The sequence below is a fragment of the Xyrauchen texanus genome, chromosome 13 (genome assembly GCF_025860055.1).
Source record: "Xyrauchen texanus isolate HMW12.3.18 chromosome 13, RBS_HiC_50CHRs, whole genome shotgun sequence".
Classification (NCBI taxonomy): Eukaryota; Metazoa; Chordata; class Actinopteri; order Cypriniformes; family Catostomidae; genus Xyrauchen; species Xyrauchen texanus.
In genome coordinates, this window is record NC_068288.1 from 21,885,661 (window position 1) to 21,905,968 (window position 20,308).

Below are 20,308 nucleotides of genomic sequence, written 5' to 3' on the forward strand. Positions count from 1 at the left end.
GGGAGAAAAGAGGAGAAAATCAAAAGAACTGGCAAATATTTCTTTTGGAATGCATCACATTGCCAGAGAGGATGAGGGTGTGCTACGCGAACATGGTAGTGCAGCAAAAGGTGAGCTAGAAGTCTACACTACTATTCGATAATAAATTAATAGATAAGTAGATAATAAGGTATATTTTTATTTTGCAATCATGTCAGTGCAGCTGCCAGCTAGATGCAAGCCCGGTTCTTCGGGGGTGCGAATGTTAGATCACCCTCAACTGAATATGTAAGCTTGATAATACTGTACATTGGCCAAGCATATTTCCATGAATCCCAGCGAACACACACAAAATCCCTGCATCAAATCTAATAAACATGTATGATCTTACAGATCAGTGTGTCCTAATTTGCAGGTGCAGCATTCTGCTTTCATTCTTTTGTTGTACAATTGTGCATTTGATTGGAAAAGTTTTCCGCTCTCGCATCGAGAATTTCATAGTGGAGTTATCTCACTTAATCTTCCGCCTCTTGCTTTCGATATCTGCTTTGAGATTAAATGGCAAATTACTGCAGGTCAGTTTCCCAAAGCCAAATCCACACCTTAATAATAAGTGAAACGTTTATTAGATTCTAGATTAGTGGTTGCTGCATTCATGCGCAGAGGAAAAAAAGCCAAAAATTGTTTTTACTTTTCTTAAACAAAGGCAGTGTAATTGGTGAATTAAATTATTTTTATGTTTTGGGATCATCAAACTTGATTTCATCTAATAAACAGTGCCTTGCAAAAGTATTCAGACCCCTGACCAATTCTCTCAAATTACACTGAACAAATGGGACACTGAAATTAAATTCTGATTGATATTTTATTTTAAAACACTGAAACTCAAAATCAATTATTGTAAGGTGACATGTTTTTTTTGTCGGGAAAATTTTTATGAAAAATGAAATTGATGTAATATCAGTAAGATATAAGTATTGAACCCCCACACATTTATATTTGGTCTAGCCATCTTTTGCTGCAATAACTGCTTTAAGTATTTTGGGGTACATATGTACCAGCTTTGCACAAAGTGACAAAGTGATTTTGGCTCATTCTTCTTAGCAGATTTGCTCCAGGTTGCTCCAGGTTGGGTGACGATTGTGGACAAATAGTGCCACAGATTCTCAATAGGATTGAGATCAGGACTTTGACTGGGCCACTGTAGGACATTTATCTTTTTGTTCTTGAGCCACTCTAATGTTGCTTTGGCCTTGTGCTTGGGATCATTGTCCTGCTGAAAGCTTCAGTTTTTTAGCGGACTGAAGCAGGTTCTCTTGCAGTATTTCCTTATATTTTGCTCCATCAATTCTTCCTTCAATTCTAACAAGATGCTCAGTCCCTGCTGATGAGAAGCATCCCCACAGCATGATGCTGCTACCACCATACTTCACTGTAGGGATGGTGTATCTTGAGGTATAGGAATTGTTAGGTTTGCACCACACATAGCACTTTGAGTTTTGGCCAAAAAGATCTATCTTTGTCTCATCTGACCACAAAACCTCCCACATCACAGCTGGCTCACTTACATTCTTTCTGGCAAACTCCAGATGTGCTTTCAGTTGGTACTTTTGAGTAACGGCTTCTTTCTTGCCACCCCCATACAGGCCAGCATTATGCTTGATACAGTTGACTGGTGCACCATTCCCAGCCACTGAACTCTGTAGCTCCTTCAAAGTGATTGAAGCCTTGCTGTGGCTTCTCTCACAAGTCTCCTTTTTGCTAGAGCGTTGAGTTTTGAGGGACTAACTTTTCTTGGCAGTGCCTGTGTGGTGTGGTGCAGCTTCCACTTCCTGATTATTGATCCAACTGTGCTCACTGGGATATCCATCTCTAACTTCTGTGGAATGCTCTTTGTTCTTAATTTTTTCTTCAGATTCACTTCACTTCTTCAATTATCCTTCAACAATGGGTTTTTTATCCAGGAAATGTGATTACACCTTTAATAATTCACAAGCGGATGCCAATGGTAATTGTGTCCTCGTTAGGTAAATTTCTTTCATCAGTGTAACCTGATAGCTTCCACTGCACATGGGTTGAATACTTATGCAAACAAGATATATTATATATATATATATATATTTCCCAACATAAAACCAATGTCACCTAACAATAATTGATTTTGAGTTCCAGTGTTTTAAAATAAAATATCAAACGGAATGAAATTTCATTGAACCATTTGTAATTCAGTAATATGAGATAATTGGTCAGGGGTCTGAATACTTTTGCAAGGCACTGTATATATTGGACAAAATCTCACTTTATGCAGGAGGAATATTTTTTATTTGTTACATCCATGGTTTAACCCTGCTGTACATATAAAGAACGCATGAACAACATATGATTGTTTGATGCATATAAAGTCCAGATTCTCTCTATGCTGCTTTAAAAATATCAATGAAAAACAATGGGGACACATGGTATCTACTAATATAATAATTATTATATAATTAACCACAGTCCTTAAGATTGCATACAATTTGTACATAAAAAATTGTAGGGAATATAAATTTTGTTACGCAACAATCTTTTGCTGTGTTCTTCGATTCACTGCTATGGAAGTTTACCAGACTAGAGTTGACTTCTGCATTCCATACCTAGAAATGTGAAAGGGGTCCATTGTTATTTTAGCCATATACAAGTAAACAGTGGAACAAAATGTTGTTTCATGGGTCTGCAGTGAATCTTAAAGACATGACAATAAACACTTGTAAACATCACACTGTGAACAATGCAATAACACATACACTCTGTAGACAAGAAACTAAAAGATAAACACATTAAATAATAGCAATAAATAAATAGTTATCAAAAACAGTTGTGTTATGAATACATATATACACATAGTGTACACATTGTGCTAGGCAACAAATTAACAAATAAAATGTGACAGGTGATCTGTGCAATATGATGCAGCGGTACAATGCATAAAAATACAGAGATCCTGTTTGTACAAGTACTAATCATTTGTCAAAGTTCACTGTAAAAATATCTGATGAGTTGCTCCTGGCAAGCATCATTATCAGTATATCACTTTATTATGCTCAGGAGAAGCTGGAGCGCTCCCAGGCCTCTGAGGAAGGTCTGGATGCTGAGCGTCGCCGTATAAAGGAAATGTGTGAGGCTGCGGAGGCTCGAGCCACCAGGCTGGATCTCATGCGGCGAGGGCTGGAGGGAGAGCTGCAGCGTGCCCAGATCCGAGCCACAGAGATGGAGACAGAGGTCAGCTCATTGCAGGAACGCCTCACCAACCTCCGTAGAGAGCTGGGAGATAGTGAAGAGCTGGCTGCCCTTTTGAAGGTGTGTGAAGGTTTCTGCAGTCTCTAGAGGAATGGTTTGGTGGTTAAAGATGTGGGCTGTCAGCCGAAAGGTTTTAGGTTCGAACTCCACAGGGGGAGAACCCTGTCTTGCTTAAAGCAAGAACACAACTCCATTACAGGTAACACAATGGCACAACTCTGATAACAGGACATCAGTCATCTTTCAATCATCTTTGGACAACATACTCTAATGCTGCTCTTTTTTCATAACGTAGAAAGAGGGTGAGAGGTTGGCGACTGCCCTGGCACAAACAGAACTGCAAGAGACCCAGTTAAGGGAGCAACTGCAGGCTATGACTACATCCCTGACCGACAGCAATTCTGCTGCTGGAGCAGCACGGGATCAGGCCGCACAACTGCAGCGAGCTCTCACAGCCAGTGAGCATGAACGGAAGATGCTGCAGGTCAGCATGAGCGTTGTGTGCTTACGCACATAGATGCAGGATTGGTTGCATGGGCATAGTTCATGTAAAGTATAGAAGATTTACAGGTGTATGATAACTACCCTTGATAATATACTTATTTGGTGACGGTGCTATGCTCATGGATGATGAGTCAATGATGATAAAATTCCTCAAAACAATGTGCAAATGACTTCAGTTCTTCAGTACTAATCAGCTCTGACAGTTCAGATCAGTTTTTAGAATTCACACAAAACACAATCAAACAGTTACAATGGCAAACTGAATCAAACATTAACAGTGTTAAAAAATTAACACATAAAATTGTATTAATCGTATGCATTAACGTGTTAATTTCGACAGCTCTGATACTCTAATGCAATAAAATACAAGTAAGCTGTCCTTACTAGCAGCGATACATGTTAGCTGTTCAATAAACTAACTTATAATACACATGAGCACCATAAGTCCTACAACAGCAACATAGATAACAAGCTCAAAAACTTGATGAAACTTTGCCTTTTACCCTTTTAGTTAAACCCTTTATTAAGAACACTAGCAGGCTGATAATATTGCTTAATCATGAACTCACAAACAATCTCATGAAGTTAATTATTTAGACTTGCATGCTCTTGCCTATAAAATATGACCGGAGGAGAAAAGTAAAGGGAGAGAGAGAAAAACAGTGCATTGGTTGAAGCAAGGACATAACCAGGTCTGCAGTGCAACTTATAGACATGGCAATGCAATAAGTCCACTGTAAACGATAAACTCTTGCAACAATAACAATAAATAGATAAGTATCAAAAAACTCTGCCTCAGTATAAATATTTTTGGTAGCAGCAAGGAAAAGTATAGCCTCTTTATTAAAACGGTGTATGTCTGATTATGCATGTGTAAACTGATGCCTGTTCATACTTGTCTATCTGTGTGCACAGGAAAGGTTGGATAAGACACGGGAGACACTGACAGACAGTAGGAAGCAAAATCGTGGCCTGAGTGAGAGACTACAAAGCCTGCAGAGAACCCAGGAAGAGTCAGAACTCAGGGTCTTCGAACTGGACAAACAGACACGCGGCCTGCAGAAGGTTATGCACACATGCATAATCATACTGTTTGCACAATGTTTTTAAAGGGATAGTTAATCATAAATTTTTGTTTTGTCTTCATTTACTCACCCTAAAGTCATTGACATCTTTCTTCTGGTGAATGGAACCAGGGGCTGTCAATGTCTAAAAGGACAAAAAAGCACCATAAATGCAAGTAAAAGTTGCCCATATGACTTATGCACAAATTTCCAAGACTTCTGAGACCTTGATTGCTTTGAGTGAGGAACAGACTGAAATTTAAGTCAAATGGTTTTCAATAGACATCCGTGAGTAAATTATGAACATTTTTGTGTAAACTATTCCTTTAAAATCATTTGTTCCTTGCAGGCACACATTCAACAAATAATTGAAAACTTATTGGTGTCAGGTTAATGTGACGTGCAACACTGTTATCATGCAACAATCTAGTCTAGTCATGTCTAGTCACACCATGTTAATCAACAACCAGTTCTCGTCTTGTCAACAGCCACACAGATGGTAACTTTTGGTAATCTCTGTTCAAATGTATTAGGCCGTGAGACAGAGGCAAGAGGCTGAGCTGGAGATGCAAGATAGCTATGCACACCTGAAGGGAGAGAAAGGCCAGCTTCAGGAGCAATTAGCTGCACTGCAAGCTACTGTCCATCAGGTGGAGGGAGAAAAATCTGAGATGGAGAGGATGCTGCTCCGTTTGGGCAAAGACAAGTCCTCTCTAAAACGTACCCTGGAGAAGGTACACGTCATGTTTATGTAAACATAGCCCAGAGATATTGACTTACAATAAGAATTTCCTCTGTATTTCATTAGCTGTGATGTTTATTATATGCAGACTAATCACAGTTAGTATTATTGGTAGTGGTACATTTCCATGAGAGCTTGTTTGAAGTGCCTCCCATATTGTAGATTTTTCTCAGGCTCTTTAATGAAAAATAAAGAAATATTTTTTATCTGTATTATTGTAATTTTCCAGTAAAAATATCTAAACATCCTTAAAAAAAACACAAAAACAGTACATTAACTTGAGAAGCAATTTAACTTAAATTAAGTCTTGTTTTCAGAGAATTTAATAATAAATGTATGCTTAAACAAGAAAACAAATGGTGTAACTTTTTTCCCTTTTAGTTAATTTTATTTTCCCTTGTTTTAAGCATAAACCTCACTTAATTTTGTTAGATACAGTGCATTCAGAAAGTATTCAGACCACTTAATTTTTTTCACATTTGGTTATGTTGAAATTTATGCTTTCACATCAATCTACACTCCACACCGGCAAAAAACAGATTTGAGATAACTTTGCAAATTTATTAAAAGGAAAATAACTGAAATGTCACATTGACATAACTATTCAGACCCTTAACTCAGTACTTAGTTGAAGCACCTTTAGCAGTGATTACAGCCTTTTTGGGTATGATGCGACAAGCTTTGCACACCTGGATTTGGGGATTTTCTGCCATTCTTCTCTGCAGATCCTTGGTCTCTCCAGAGATTTTCGATTGGGTTAAAGTCCAGGCTCTGGCTGGGCCACTCAAGTACATTCAAGTTTTCCCTAAGCCACTCTTGAGTTGTCTTGGCTGGAAGGTGAACCTTCGGTCCAGTCTGTGGTCCTGAGTGTTCTGGACCAGGTTTTCATTACGAATATTTCTGTATTTTGCTGCGTTCAGCTTTCCTTCAACCTTGACCAGTCCTCCAGTCCCTGCCACTGAAAAACACCCCCACAGCATGATGATACAACCACCATGCTTCACTGTTGGGATGGTATTGCGCAGGTGATGAGCGGTGCCTGTTTTTTTTTGTAGCCTTGCCCAGATCTGTGCTTCGACACAATCCTGTCTCTGAGCTCTGCTGGCAGTTCCTTTGACCTCATGGCTTGGTATTTGCTGTGATTTGTGTTTTCAACTGTGAGACCTTATACCTGAATGCACTGTATCTCTGAAAACAAGATGCCTTATGTCTTAAGCCTTATGTACCTGTATTATTTTATGTAATTTTGCATCTTACGTAAAAATATATAATATCTCTTAATATATTATGAAAACAATAGTAATAATATAGTATAGTAATAACTTTATGATAGTATAAATATAAATGGTAAATTATTTTTTATTTATATAAATTTAGATATTTTTATATGTTTGTAGTGTTTGAGAGGCATGACTTTTCTTTTGAATGTGTGTGTGTGTGTGTGTGTGTGTGTGTGAGCGTGTATTTATCACTTTGTGGGGACCAAATGTCCCCATAAGGATAGTAAAACCCGAAATTTTTGACCTTGTGGGGACATTTTGTCGGTCCCCATGAGGAAAACAGCTTATAAATCATACTAAATTATGTTTTTTGAAAATGTAAAAATGCAAAAAGTTTTCTGTGAGGGTTAGGTTTAGGGGATAGAATATAAAGTTTGTACAGTATAAAAACCATTATGTCTATGGAAAGTCCCCATAAAACATGGAAACACAACGTGTGTGTGTGTGTGTGTGTGTGTGTGTGTGTGTGTGTGTGTGTGTGTGTGTATGTGTGAGCGTGTATTTATCACTTTGTGGGGACCAAATGTCCCCATAAGGATAGTAAAACCCGAAATGTTTGACCTTGTGGGGACATTTTTTCGGTCCCCATGAGGAAAACAGCTTATAAATCATACTAAATTATGTTTTTTGAAAATGTAAAAATGCAGAAAGTTTTCTGTGAGGGTTAGGTTTAGGGGTAGGGTTAGGTTTAGGGGATAGAATATAAAGTTTGTACAGTATAAAAACCATTATGTCTATGGAAAGTCCCCATAAAACATGGAAACACAACATATGTGTGTGTGTGTGTGTGTGTGTGTGTGTGTGTGTGTGTGTGTGTGTGTGTGTGTGTGTTTTTGCTGATAATTATCTTTGCATGTTTTTTTTTTTGTCTCTGATGAAATGACTGAAACATACAATCTGTCAGGTATTGTGCAAGGGAACCCAAGCGCAGACAGTCAAAAACAAACTCTGAAAAATACAAAAACAGGATACAAAAACGAAACACAAAAGACCCGGATAATAGTCAACTTGGCTGAAAACTAAAACCCCCATGAGATGGAAAAAACTATGAAAAACAATTAAAAAATAAGAAACGAATTAGCAAAAAGCAAAAGTACAAAGCACTGGACCAGAATCTAAAAATAGAAAACACAATTAAATCAGGAGAAAGAATCCAGCACAGGACAGAGCACATGAGGAGAATATAAAGAGGGAGAAATTAAGTGAGCAATTAAAGAGGGCATGTGAGACTAATGAACAAATAATCAGGAAAACAAGATAGGTGAGGTCAGGGAACAGAAACATGCAAGGTAGAGGAGCACATGGGTACAAACAACAAACAGAATGTCAAAACATAACATTGAAAATGAGTGTCAGAGTATTGTCACTAAAAAGTAATTACAGAAGGCAGGACCTTCTGTAATTACAGGGGGGGGGGATCAAAACTGGGCAGGGCAGACTAGGGTGGGGCCAGCAGAGCAGGAAGGCAGAGGACAGGTCTAGGAGACATAGGCAGAAAGGACCAGAATGGGACCGAAAAACATAACAAGGGGGGCACACAGCACCATCTGGGGGGGAAAGTGTGGAAAACAAATGAGGCAGAGTCAGGCAGACCTAAGACAGAGATGGTGCAGACGGACGCTGGTTCAGGTATTAGGTCCAATGGCTCCATAGCGAAAAGAGGATTTTGAGGATCTCGAGCGGAGATGAGGTCTGGTGGCATTGAAACAAGAAGGGAATCAGGCAATCCCAGAATGGGGATGAAGTCCGACAACACTGGGGCACACGGGGTAGCGAGACCTGGTGGGGCAGTCAGGGAAGCGAGTTCGAAGAGGGTTGCCGCAGGAGCAGGGAACTGGTCGATGGCAGCCGTTGGGGAAGGGCTGGGTCAAAGGCAGCCGCAGGAGAAACAGATGGGTTGGCGGCAGCCACTGGGAAAGGGAAGGAGTTGGTAGACTGCCGGATAAAGATATGGGTCGTTGGCAGCCCCTGGTGAGAGGGAAGGGTCAGCGTTGACAGCTTGTAAAATGGTAGGAAGCTGGGGAATGGCCTCTGTGGCAGTGAGCACTGGCAGCAGGGGAATGGCCTCCATGGCTGTGCCAGGCAGTGCTGGCAGCAGAAGAATGGCCTCCATGGCAGGGATTGCTGGCAACTTGGGAACAATCTCCAGGCAGGGAGTATTGGTGATAGGTATATGGCTGAGAACCCTCCTATGCCTCTTCCTTCTCCTATGAGAGTGAAGCAAAGATGCAGCACACTCGGCCGCCTCTAGGGGAGCTGCGGTGCACTCGGTAGCCTCCAGATGAGCTGCAGAAACAAAGACAAACCCCCCCATGGGGACCATACTGGCAAGGACAAATGCTTCCGTGGGAGCTGAAAATTGGGTTGAGGTAGGAGCCCTCCTCCTACTTCCCTAATCAAAACTGCCGCAATGGGACTATGTGGGTCAGGGACAGGTTAAGGAATTGGACAGCTGGTGGTAGAAGATCATTGCCTGAGTAAGGTGCAGAAAGAGGGTTGTTAAGTCTCTCGTAAAAAAAGGAAAAAGATTACTGGAGCTGGATGGAGGGTGAGGACCATAATATTGACTGTCTGCTGAGTTCAAATCTGGCTGGATTCTTCTGTCAGGTTTTGTGCAAGTGAACTCAAACTCAGACAGTCAAGAAACTCTTAAATGTCTTAAGAAAAATTACAAAAAACATCAGGATTCAAAAACTAAACACAAAAGTGTAAAACCATAAACAAAAACGAACTAACAAACTAATTTACAAGAATTAAAAAGTTGAACGGATTGGGCCAGAATCAAAATAAAGGGAGAAATCAAGAGGGCAAATTAGGTGGGCAGGTGAGGCTAATGAACAGATATTCAAAGAAACAAGGGGATGGGGCCAGGGAATGAGATGGACTACAGAAATAAGCAGGGCAGAGGAGCACATGGGTACAAACGACAAACAGAAAGGCAAAAAAATATACAAAAGACCATAAATGTAAGGATCCTGCCACTAAAAAGTAATGAAAAAAAGACAGAAGGTAGGACCCTGACACACTCTTCCTGAGAGGTGTAGCTTGAGATACTTATTCTGTACATTACTGTACAGCATGTGATGGTATTGAAGATGTAATACTTTTGTATGTTGTGTTCAGGTGGAACAGAATCGTCAGAGGAAGGAGGAGGAAGCATTGCATGCTGGGCGAGAGGAGAGAGAACAGCACGAACAAAAAATCATAATTCTAGAGCAAGAGTTGAGTGGAACTCAGGCTGAAATTCATGCACTACAGGTGAGAGGCTCGAGAAATATTTGAACAAATAAATCAGCATCTACTTCAATGTTTATCAGATTCCTTATGATGTCCAGGCTCCAAGATTTGATTCCCATTGCTGATGCTGAGACCCTGTGTTAAAAGTCGTATCACTGAGAAAGGAAACATCTCGGTTACTGTCGTAACCTCCGTTTCCTGATGAAGGGAATGAGACATTGTGTCGATGTTGTGACATTTGATGTCGCTCTTGGGAGCCCCAAAACACCTCAGATCTTTGAGAAAAGGCCAATGAATGTTGGTGAGTGGATTTTGCATGCCACTCCCCCAGACATATGGGTATAAAAGGGAGCTGTAATGCATGATTCATTCAGGTTTTGTGCAGAGGAGCCGAGACAAGGTCCCGGACATTTCAGAAGGTATTACAGCATTGTGGCAAGAGGGACACATCGTCTGATTCCCTCCATCAGGGAACGGAGATTACGACAGTAATCGAGACATTCCCCTTCTGTCACACAGACGGTCTTTTAACGCTCATTAAATGCACCATGGAAGGTGTTCTTTTCCTTTCCTATTCTTTTAGGGGGAAAAGACCCCATGGAGACCACACCCTGCCCTGAATTTAGGGTTCACATGTGGCAAATACGGGGCACGGCGGTAGGAAGGGAGGAGCTCTACAAACACAGTGACCGGGGCAGAGAGGGCTCTGCCCAATAGACACGCGGGTCTACCGAAGGGAGACCATGCCGTGGAAGATACATCACAGGAAGTTACTGGGGTAACCGGCACTTGTGGAGCACTTACCCCAGTACAGGGCATGTTAGCACATGCACTGGGTTCGACTACGAATTCCTCCGCTGAATTCACAAGCCAGAGAGCTAGGGAGGAAGGACATCCAGGGCTCATGATTCGTGAACTCATCCAGTCAGTGCTGTAGCGGTCTCATATGTATCAACCCGAATGACGTGACCACTGCTGAGAATGCCATATGCCCCAGGAGCCTCTGAAAATATTTCAGTGGAACCACCGTTCTCCACCTGAATAAATTCAGGCAGTTCAGCACGCTTGTGAGGCACTGACATTGAGACTGAGTCTAACTCCATGCCGAGAAATTAAATGCTCTGAACCGGGGAGCACGTGTTCTTTTCCCAGTTGACCCGAAGCCCTAAACGCCGCCCTGAACCGTGAGCAGTGCGCCAACCCAAAGAACCAGTCTTCAATTCAACGGCTGCTTGATGACTGGGGTTGGCCAGTCCAGCCTGATACTCGCGGTGGCCCGGGCAAGCATAGTGGTCAGCTCCACGTTGGCCTCAGACTGAGCTGGCACACCCGAAGGCACTAGCCCAGTCGAGTCCTCGCCGTCTGACATCACCAAGGCGCTCTCCGATGCAGCGATGGACATCTCATATGTGAGCTCCGAAAGGGACATTAGGCTGGCACTGAGGTGAGCTGCCTGTCTCATCCCAGAACTGGACTGGAGCAAACAATCAAGCTGGAGAATGAGCTGTCCGTGGGGGATTACCTGATGGAACCGTACCCATTGAAGCCCCAGAATCATCTTCAGCATCAACTGGGCCGGCCTCATACCCGTAGGTAGAAGGACAAGAAGAGGGGACAGCTGAAGTGGCTTTACCCCGGAAGACAGAAAGCCGCGAATGCAACGTTGCCATGGTAATATTCTCACAGTGAGAACATGAATTATCTGCTAACGCTTCCTCAATGTGATTGTGGTCCAGACACTTAAGGCAGCGATCATGGCCATCAGAGACAGGGAGGTAATGACTGCACACAGAAACTACACAGAGACGGAAAGGCATCTTTAAAAAAATGCGTCTTTAAAAAGACGTTCACATAAATGTGTTTGCTCTAATTGAGGAAATATACTCTTTAGATCAGAAATACACTCTTCTAGCGCTGTCGAAGCACCCAGGGGAGTACTCTGCACTAGGTGAGAAAGCCGATGAAATGCGCGGTATATCCAATAGCAAATGCTTCTGTAGAGGTGAATTGGAACAGCAGAGGTATTCAGCTTGCTGACACACAACCGCTCGGCTCCGAAGAAAAAATCTGAATGAATCATGCATTCCAGCTTCCTTTTATAACCTAATGTCCGGGGGAGCTGCATGCAAATTCCACTTGCCAATTTTCATTGGCCTTTTCTCAAAGATCTGAATTGTTTGGGGGCTCCCAAGAGTGACACTTAGTGTCACTACATCGACACAACTTCGAGTGAGTGACAGAAGGAGAACTATATAACTTACACAATTTAATGCCAAAATTGTTTTTCCATCCATTTCTATACAGAGATTAATACCTTAAACATTCTTTAGTGCAAACAGCCAAAACTTATTATAGTTAAAATCTGTTGCATATAAATAATATGTAAATATAAATCTAGTCAACTGAACTTTTGTTCCAATGCTGAATATGAAGATTCCACTTCATTTTTCAGCTAAATTTTTGTGTGTATTGGATTTAACTTGCCATTGACCCTCACTGGCCCATAACGCAACTTAATGTGCTTCTCTGCAGTCCCAGATCTCTATCCTGGAGCAAACCCACTCCCAGAGGCTCCTGGAAGTGACGACTCGCCACAGGCAAGAGCTCGACCTAGAGACAGAGCGGATGAGGGACACCCAGCAGCAGGCAGAGAGAGCATTGGAGGCTCGGGAGAAAGCCCACCGCCAGAGGGTTCACTGCTTGGAGGAACAGGTTTGAGAAAGCTTTATAAATGGTACCGCATCTATTACAAATGGTTCAAATGGTTTTCCGCAGCAGTTACTGTGGCAACTTGCTGCTTTAAACAGCTAGATGGCACTATGACCACACTGTTTCTGCATGCTGATGCTGAACGTGTCACAGCTCCCTCTTGTTTGAAGTAGATTGCTACTGGGAAAGTCTTATATTCATAATGCACTAATAAGCACCAACAAACTTTGGTGTTTAAGCCACTGCTTTTATGGAGTGACTATGTGTTCTAGGTAAACAGCACTGACTGCCTTCACAATTTGACCATTTGCACTCCAAATCAGAGGGAACTGAATTTTAATGTTGTTCTCGCAGTGATTGGAGGGTTTCAGTGCTTTAGCTGTGCTAAAAAGACTTTGATTTAAATAAAGGATCATTTTCTCTTGTGTGGCAGAGATTGATGTAGCCTGCCGACCTGGTCAATAGGCCGCATCGCTTGTTTTTCTGTCTGACAAACGGGTTGGGCAGTTAGTTATGTTGATAAGTGACGAACCCACTCCCTTCATGGACCTTCGAGGATACCATTTGCATGCACAAACAGACCATTAGTGTGTCAGTCTGTGGTGTTGGTTCAGTGAATGACTTGGGTTTGAATCCACCTTTTCCCCGATCCCACTCTCCTTCCCATCGCCATCTGATTTCAGTGTAGACAGACAGGGTTTTTTGGAGACACATGTGAAATTTGTTTAAACACATAAACGTATACAACCAAATACCATGTAGGTATAACACTAAACAAAAGACCAAATACCCAACAATGACCTAACAAGACACTATCTAACAGGACACCTGGGAAAGGATAGGCAAATAAAAACCTTCCAGTGCTGAAAAAATATTTTTTTGCATTTGTTTTTAATGTTGTAATGAACTTTCAAGTCATCTAAGTCAAGAGTAGGAGTGTGCAGTTACATTACATTCAATTGTAAGAATCCCCTGGTGAATTCATGAAATGTGTGCTTCTAGTTACTGCTGCTTTGTAATAATTGGTGTGTGTCTGTGTTTCTCAGGTGTGCACACTGAAGGAGCAACTGGAACAGGAGATGAAGAGGAGGCAAGCGTATATGAGGCAAATGCTCAGATTGGGACTCTAAAAACCACATTGGCTTGGGATTGACCGCTGGCAGCTTTGTGTCACTAAACATCTAAAAGGCCCTCTAACCAATTAAAGACTGCTAGTGCATATATAGATGGACTTACGCAATGAACACACACAAAGAGAGATTTACTTTTTTCTAAAAAAATAAAATCACTGGTCTCAGGGAGAATTGTTGGACTGCATTTGTACAAACACTTTAAGTAAACCTGATCAACACCAGAAGAACCCAATAACAACAAACAAAGAGTTTACTGTTTCTCAAACTGTTTCGCAATTGCCAAATTGTTTTAATGATTTGTGAAGCAAATTGTTGAAAAAGGCCATAAATCTAACTTAAGTCTTTTTCTGTTCATCTTTGTGCATTTAGTACAATCACAGCTCTATACTACACACAAGTGCGTGAGCAGACACACTCCCCCACACACTTAATCACATCTGTGCCTATTTTAAACATCACCTCACAAACTGTTAATCACCACACAATTATTCTGTCTTTACATTGACATGTCTAATACTCTGTTACCTATATGATTGCTTTGATTATTATTTAATCACACAAAACCATTTTGAGCATGAAGTATATATTATTTTAGTAAATTAGCTTAACTAAATCAGGACAGAAAATGATCAGATATTTTCTTATATGTAATCAGTAATATAGGTAGTATATTTTATGTGTGTTCATACGATTCTTAATCATTAATCTGAACAACTGAATATCATTCCATATAATAACTGATTGGTTTAAACATGTTATTTTTACAAGTCAATAAAACATACAAGTGATTTAACAACCAGATTCTTGTGCCTGAAGAATTACTTTTGTTTAGCTCAGGCTTATTTTGGATAATTGCTGTAGTTTGTTATGATGTGTGCAAACAAGCTGCAAACTACCTATAAAAGATCCTATGTGATGTTCTGGCTTCAATATTCTATTCCCATTACTTATGACTCCCAATGGTAAAATAATTTTCACCTTTTTGAGTCCAAAGGCACCCATTGTCCAAGACAATATCTGAAGCCTCCTCATGTAGACTGAGATACAGTATTTAATCTGGTACTTCTGGTGTAATGATGACAGAGCTGCTTGTTTTCAAACCTTATTAAAAGTAACTAGGAATGCATTCAATAAAATAATTAATTAATTTGTGATTCCAGAAGTTTCAAAAACTGTATATTCAACAATAAAAACAGACGTTGAAGGGACTTGAAATAAGAAATTGTCAGTTTACAAATTTTACATGTTGATTTTTAGTGGGTTTTAGCATTTTTTTTTATTTTATTTCTTATAACAAGCAAAATTATTATACAATTATTATTTTAAATAATTACAAGTCACCTTGAAACTTTACTGAGCCCCCCTGATCCCTGGCCCCAGGTTGAGAACCACTGGCCTAATTCATTCTGTAGCTCAAACAGCCAAATCGCTTTTTGTTTTAGGGGTGCTGTTTTGTGCATATTTAAAATGCTGTGCCTTGTATGATGAATTTTGGGAGAATATGATTTTGAGAGATTAAGGAAGCCTTCAGTAACTCTCTAATCCAAAAAGGATCCAGAGGGCTTTTTAACATTTTGATATCTTGTACATAATATAAAAGGAAGGCTTGTGCATGATGTGATTGACAGGACAATGTATGGAACTCTTACTCTGCCATGTGGTGATGTGTACTTGCAGGGAATGGTATTCCTCAGCAAGGGTTAAGAGCAGAGGAGAGTGTCCTGTCAGAGTCTCTTTAAAGCAGCCCTTTGATTACCATAGCTCCACCCAGTGCTTATCCAGTTACCGGTCTCTCCTCAGCTATTGGATGATAGTCCCTAATCATGCAAGGTAGTGAATCCCTAGTGGGGTGGGGTTGGGTCTGAAAGAACTCCTTTGGCAGTCAGAATAGAGGTTTTATTGAGGATATTTCTAAGCCATCAGGGACCAAGTCACTGGATTGAAAAAAAATAGAGCTGAATCACTATGCTCCCTCTCCTTTTTTCTCTCTCACTCTGTTCATTTCAGTGAGCTGCACGGAGCACGGCAGCTCTTCAGCACCCAGCAGCACGGAATGCATGGAATCTATCCCCTTGTCATAGACCAAAAGCCCAAGTACCAGGGGTGATAGAAGATTTGAGAGGAAACAGATTGAGGAAATATAAACAGAAAGAGGAAACGTTGCAGAAAGAGGGAGAAGACAAGGAGAGGATCACCAATTGAGCATTTGCCACAGGGGTTTGGTGTTGTCTTCTTGCCTTCTTTGAGTATCCCGTTTCCTCGTCCTCTCCTCTCCATCCTGTGCAGGCAAGGTCATGTGGAGGCTGAGGAGACCAGTGCTCTCTTTGTGCATGCTTCTTGTTTTGCTTGGTGGCGTGGAGACGGTTGTGCCCCTGGAGGTCTTCTACCCATTTGGCCAGGATGAAGGTGACTCCCAGACCATCAAACAGGATGATGGAGGCTCAGGATTGGTAGCCATATCGGTGGCTTTCCCTTTCTTTGGAGAACAGCACACAGGACTCTATGTGAGTAAGGATTTTGTTTGCATGTGGGTGAGGGTTGTGCAAGAGAATCAGCTCTTTCATTCAGTAGCTTAATTGGTTTGTATGTGTGTCTTTAGGGGAGACAGAGCAAAGTCTCACAGGCTGAGATTGTATAATGAGCCTCTGTACCACAACGTTTTTACATGTCACATACTATATGACCACACACACAGTGACTGAACTACTGAAAGGTTTCTAGTGAAGAGATGGCAGCCTACATTGCTGCCAGTACACATCTGCATAAATTGTGGTTTGAGAGAATGAGGTGAAGGAAAAAGTAAGAAGAAGGACTGTCATGAGGAGAAAGGGGGAGAAATCATGAGCACATGTGAGGGTGGTGAGTTGGCTGACAGGTCTCTCTGCTTTGATCAGTGTCATGTCCTGATTTGGGTTTGGAAAGTGGGACTTTGATCTGTGTCATGTACACTTCTCAGCCTCAGAGAAAGGGTAGCTCCATATTGTAAATCAACACCATCTGTTGTGTCACAGCATCTTACTCGTTCTGTCTCCCAAATTATAATGCTCCATCCATGGCACCCATCATCTCTTCATCCCGTAACATGCTGCTCAGCCTGGCTGATGTACCACGGCAACAGAGGATAGGTTTCCAGACTGGGCCTCAAGCGAGTTGATGAATGAGATCACAATACCAATGCAGCAGACAAGTGACACGGCAGACATACCACTCTACCATCACCCGCCCAGCCACCAAATGTCATTCAAACAACTTCCCCCTCACAACTTTGTGGGGTAATATTGTATTTTTGTTCGGACCTATTTCAAAGTCATGAAGTCACTAAGATTCATGTTCTGGCAAAGGCAGGTTGCTGAAATAGCACAAGGTTGTCTGTAGAACTTAGCCTTACTTGTGAAGTGTATGCATGTCATCCTGAAGGCTAAATTATACAGTACTTACTGGGAAAACAGGCTTCTTTTAGTTCACCTAAAAATTCTGACAAAATGAACTGACGTTTTTTGTTCTGCTAAGGTGTTAGTTTGAGGATATTTCTCCTGTTCATGCACATCCCTGAAATTCTTGACATGGAAGAAGCTAGTCGAAGAGCGTTGATAATTTGTTCAAGCTAATCATGAATGTGGTTTGGACGTGGCATTCTTTATTTTCCTTAATTAACTCATTTTAAAATTCCACCATATGTAGTATGAACACCTAGGGTGCCTTAGGTCATTTAGGAGAAAATACTTTGGCTTCTTCTATTATATTAATTAGGCTTGAGTGGGATCTTATGTCTTAGAGCGTTATGTAAATATGAATGTGAATTGAAGACAAGATAAGACCTGCAGCAGATAGCAAAGTACATCTACAACCAGCTTAGCTCAATGTACTTGAGCAGAGGACTGAGGACCAGCAATGTGTGTTAACTTCTGAAAAGGGGTCATTTCCCCCAAAAGTGCACCAAGTACAAACAGGGAGGTAACAGCAGGTCGATGAAAATCAAATTTTGCTAATCACCAGTGCATTGAGGCATGCAACAGCATTCAAATTGCAGTCATGATGTCTGCAGTGCATCGGATCTGCTTGAACTGAATAAATTATGCTTCTGCTTTATCCCCTAGCCACATGTTGATCTCTTTCACAAGAAAGCTGCTTTTGAACAGGTGAGATTTTAGAGGGTATATGCCCTAGATCTTCATGGATAATTTCTTCCGGGAGGGCATTCCAAGACTTTTGGACAGAGAAAAAGAAAAGTTCTTGAACCAAACAATTTAAGGTGGTTCTTAAGATTTGTCTCATATTATTAATGCAATAGCTTCCCTAAAGCAAAACAAATAAATCAGTTCTGCCTGCTTTTGCATGTTTTATGATATACTCTCTCTCTCTCTCTCTCTCTCACTCTCTCTCTCTCTCTACCCCATCAACCATCTTTTTATTTTTTACATTCACTCTCACTCCATAAGAATTTAAATACCCATTATGCTACTACTACTTGTTACAAAAAGAACATGTAAGCCTCTATTCTCTACATCTGTGTCTCACTGTCAGGAATTGTGATAGCAAGGACTTTGCCATCCAGAAACTCTAGGGCTGGACTGTTTCAAGGTTTATGGGCTATACACAAAACACATCCTTGTAATAAAAGCTAGATTTAGCACAACAAATAGAACAGAATGTAGGTGACTCAAGATGTGTGCATTTAACATGACAGGAGTTCTTTTTAAATTGAAGCTCTTCGTAACTTAAAAAGCATCTACTGTACGTAAATAGCCCAGCGCACAAGCAAGATGCTGGAAAAACAGTGAGAAACAGCATGACAGTAAAAAACGTTAATCTGTAGGAAAACAATCAAAAAACAGCACAAATCAATGCAAATACGTTTTCGATGCGAGGAACCCAATAGAATAACAATTCCCTCTCTGCCGCTCATATTGACCTGTTTCATGTGATTTGGCTAAATTTGTGCTGTACTCAGGCATGCATTAACTTTTCCTGGGACTTCCCATGGATCAAAACAATTTCTTTATGTTTTTCCATTCACCATCAAAGTTTCCTTGCGCTAATGGTCACAAATATGGTGGCTGTGAGAAAAAAGTGACATCACTGAAACAGGTCAATACTCTTGAACCTTCTTCAACCCATCATTGTCCATAATGTACTTTCTATGCTTCCACAATTCTGTCCTTTTGTTTTGGTTTGTGTCTAATAAAATCATTTGTAACAGTGACCTCTTCTATCTCCCCTCACCTACCCTCAACTTCCTCCTCTTCTTCAGCCTCAGATAACAAGTTCAGGGGTCTTCCCATTGGACCTGCCCAGCTGCTCTATCGCAGAAAGGAGAGATCCCTTTAACAGAACACAGATGCATCTGCAAAGTGTCTGAGGGACTGCAAACAATACAGGCACTCAATTAACTAACCTTATGAATGGCTGGGATGAAGAGCAGAGAGGACAAGATCTAAGGCTAGAAAGGAAAACAAAACATGGACTTGCAAAACATACAGTACTGTGCAAAAGTCTCAGGCACATAAGATGTTTAACAAAAACATTTGTCTTAAGATGGTTATTTATATCTTTAGCTGTAGTATGTCAATAGGTAATATATATTTTAGACTCCCAAATATTCCTACTGTAAATAGAATAGAATAGAATAAAAGAACATGTAGCCCTCAAGTCAGTCTAGGATTACATAAAGAGACAGAAGCAATTGAGACTTTATATATAGAAGAACTGTGGCAAATTCTCCAAGAAGTTTAGAACATCCTGTCTGCCAACAACCAAGAAAAACTTTGTCCAGGTGTCCCTTGGATAATTTGTGCTGTTTTGAAGGCAAAGTTGGTCACACCAAATATTGACTCTTAACTAGACTTTCGATGATGTTGAAAATGAATACTAATTATGGCACTATTTTTGAAGAAATCCTCACTATGCAACATTATTCACAAGTGTCTAAAATGTTTGCACAGTACTGTATGTAAAAATGTTTACATATGTACAGTTTAAAATCAGTGTAAATTCAAATGTTTGTAGGTTTTGATAGGGAACAGGACACCATGGATTATATTTGGGGAGCTCAAATCAAGAAAATTATGTCTCCCAACAAGTTGTTTGTATGGCAGGGAATAAAAAGAATCCAGATAATTGTTTTAGGTGTAGACTTTTTCATCCAAAAGTTGAGTCAAAACAGAGGAGGGAAAATGATGGGGACAGAAAGATTTGAGGTTTCACACCACGGCACACTGAGAGCACATCTGCTAAAGCTCATCCTCTGCACTTCAACACTTCATGTTTGTGCAACTACAGTACAGAGAGGGAATCTTCAACCTTGAGGGATTGTTCCTTTTTGTCTCTTCCTTTTTCTATTTTATCCTCTTTGCTCCTCTCCTCCTCCTCCTAATTTACATT

General features: G+C 40.8%; 2 protein-coding genes across 3 annotated transcripts in view; both read left to right on the forward strand.

Annotated features, from left to right (window-relative positions):
* LOC127653610 (rootletin-like) overlaps window positions 1–14,548 on the forward strand; it is a 97,825-nt gene extending 83,277 nt beyond the window's left edge. The window contains exons 31-37 of the mRNA XM_052140345.1: window positions 3,067–3,318; window positions 3,554–3,742; window positions 4,678–4,827; window positions 5,360–5,560; window positions 9,972–10,106; window positions 12,618–12,797; window positions 13,841–14,548. Coding sequence (XP_051996305.1) covers window positions 3,067–3,318; window positions 3,554–3,742; window positions 4,678–4,827; window positions 5,360–5,560; window positions 9,972–10,106; window positions 12,618–12,797; window positions 13,841–13,924 — 1,191 coding nt within the window. The 3' untranslated portion in view covers window positions 13,925–14,548. The remainder of the gene's footprint in view (window positions 1–3,066; window positions 3,319–3,553; window positions 3,743–4,677; window positions 4,828–5,359; window positions 5,561–9,971; window positions 10,107–12,617; window positions 12,798–13,840) is intronic.
* A 1,389-nt stretch (window positions 14,549–15,937) lies between these two features.
* Window positions 15,938–20,308, forward strand: part of LOC127653607 (sushi, nidogen and EGF-like domain-containing protein 1) — a 48,072-nt gene continuing 43,701 nt past the window's right edge. For both annotated transcript variants that reach the window (XM_052140340.1, XM_052140341.1), the window contains exon 1: window positions 15,938–16,431. In XM_052140340.1, the coding sequence (XP_051996300.1) occupies window positions 16,222–16,431 (210 nt within the window). In that variant the 5' untranslated portion in view covers window positions 15,938–16,221. The remainder of the gene's footprint in view (window positions 16,432–20,308) is intronic.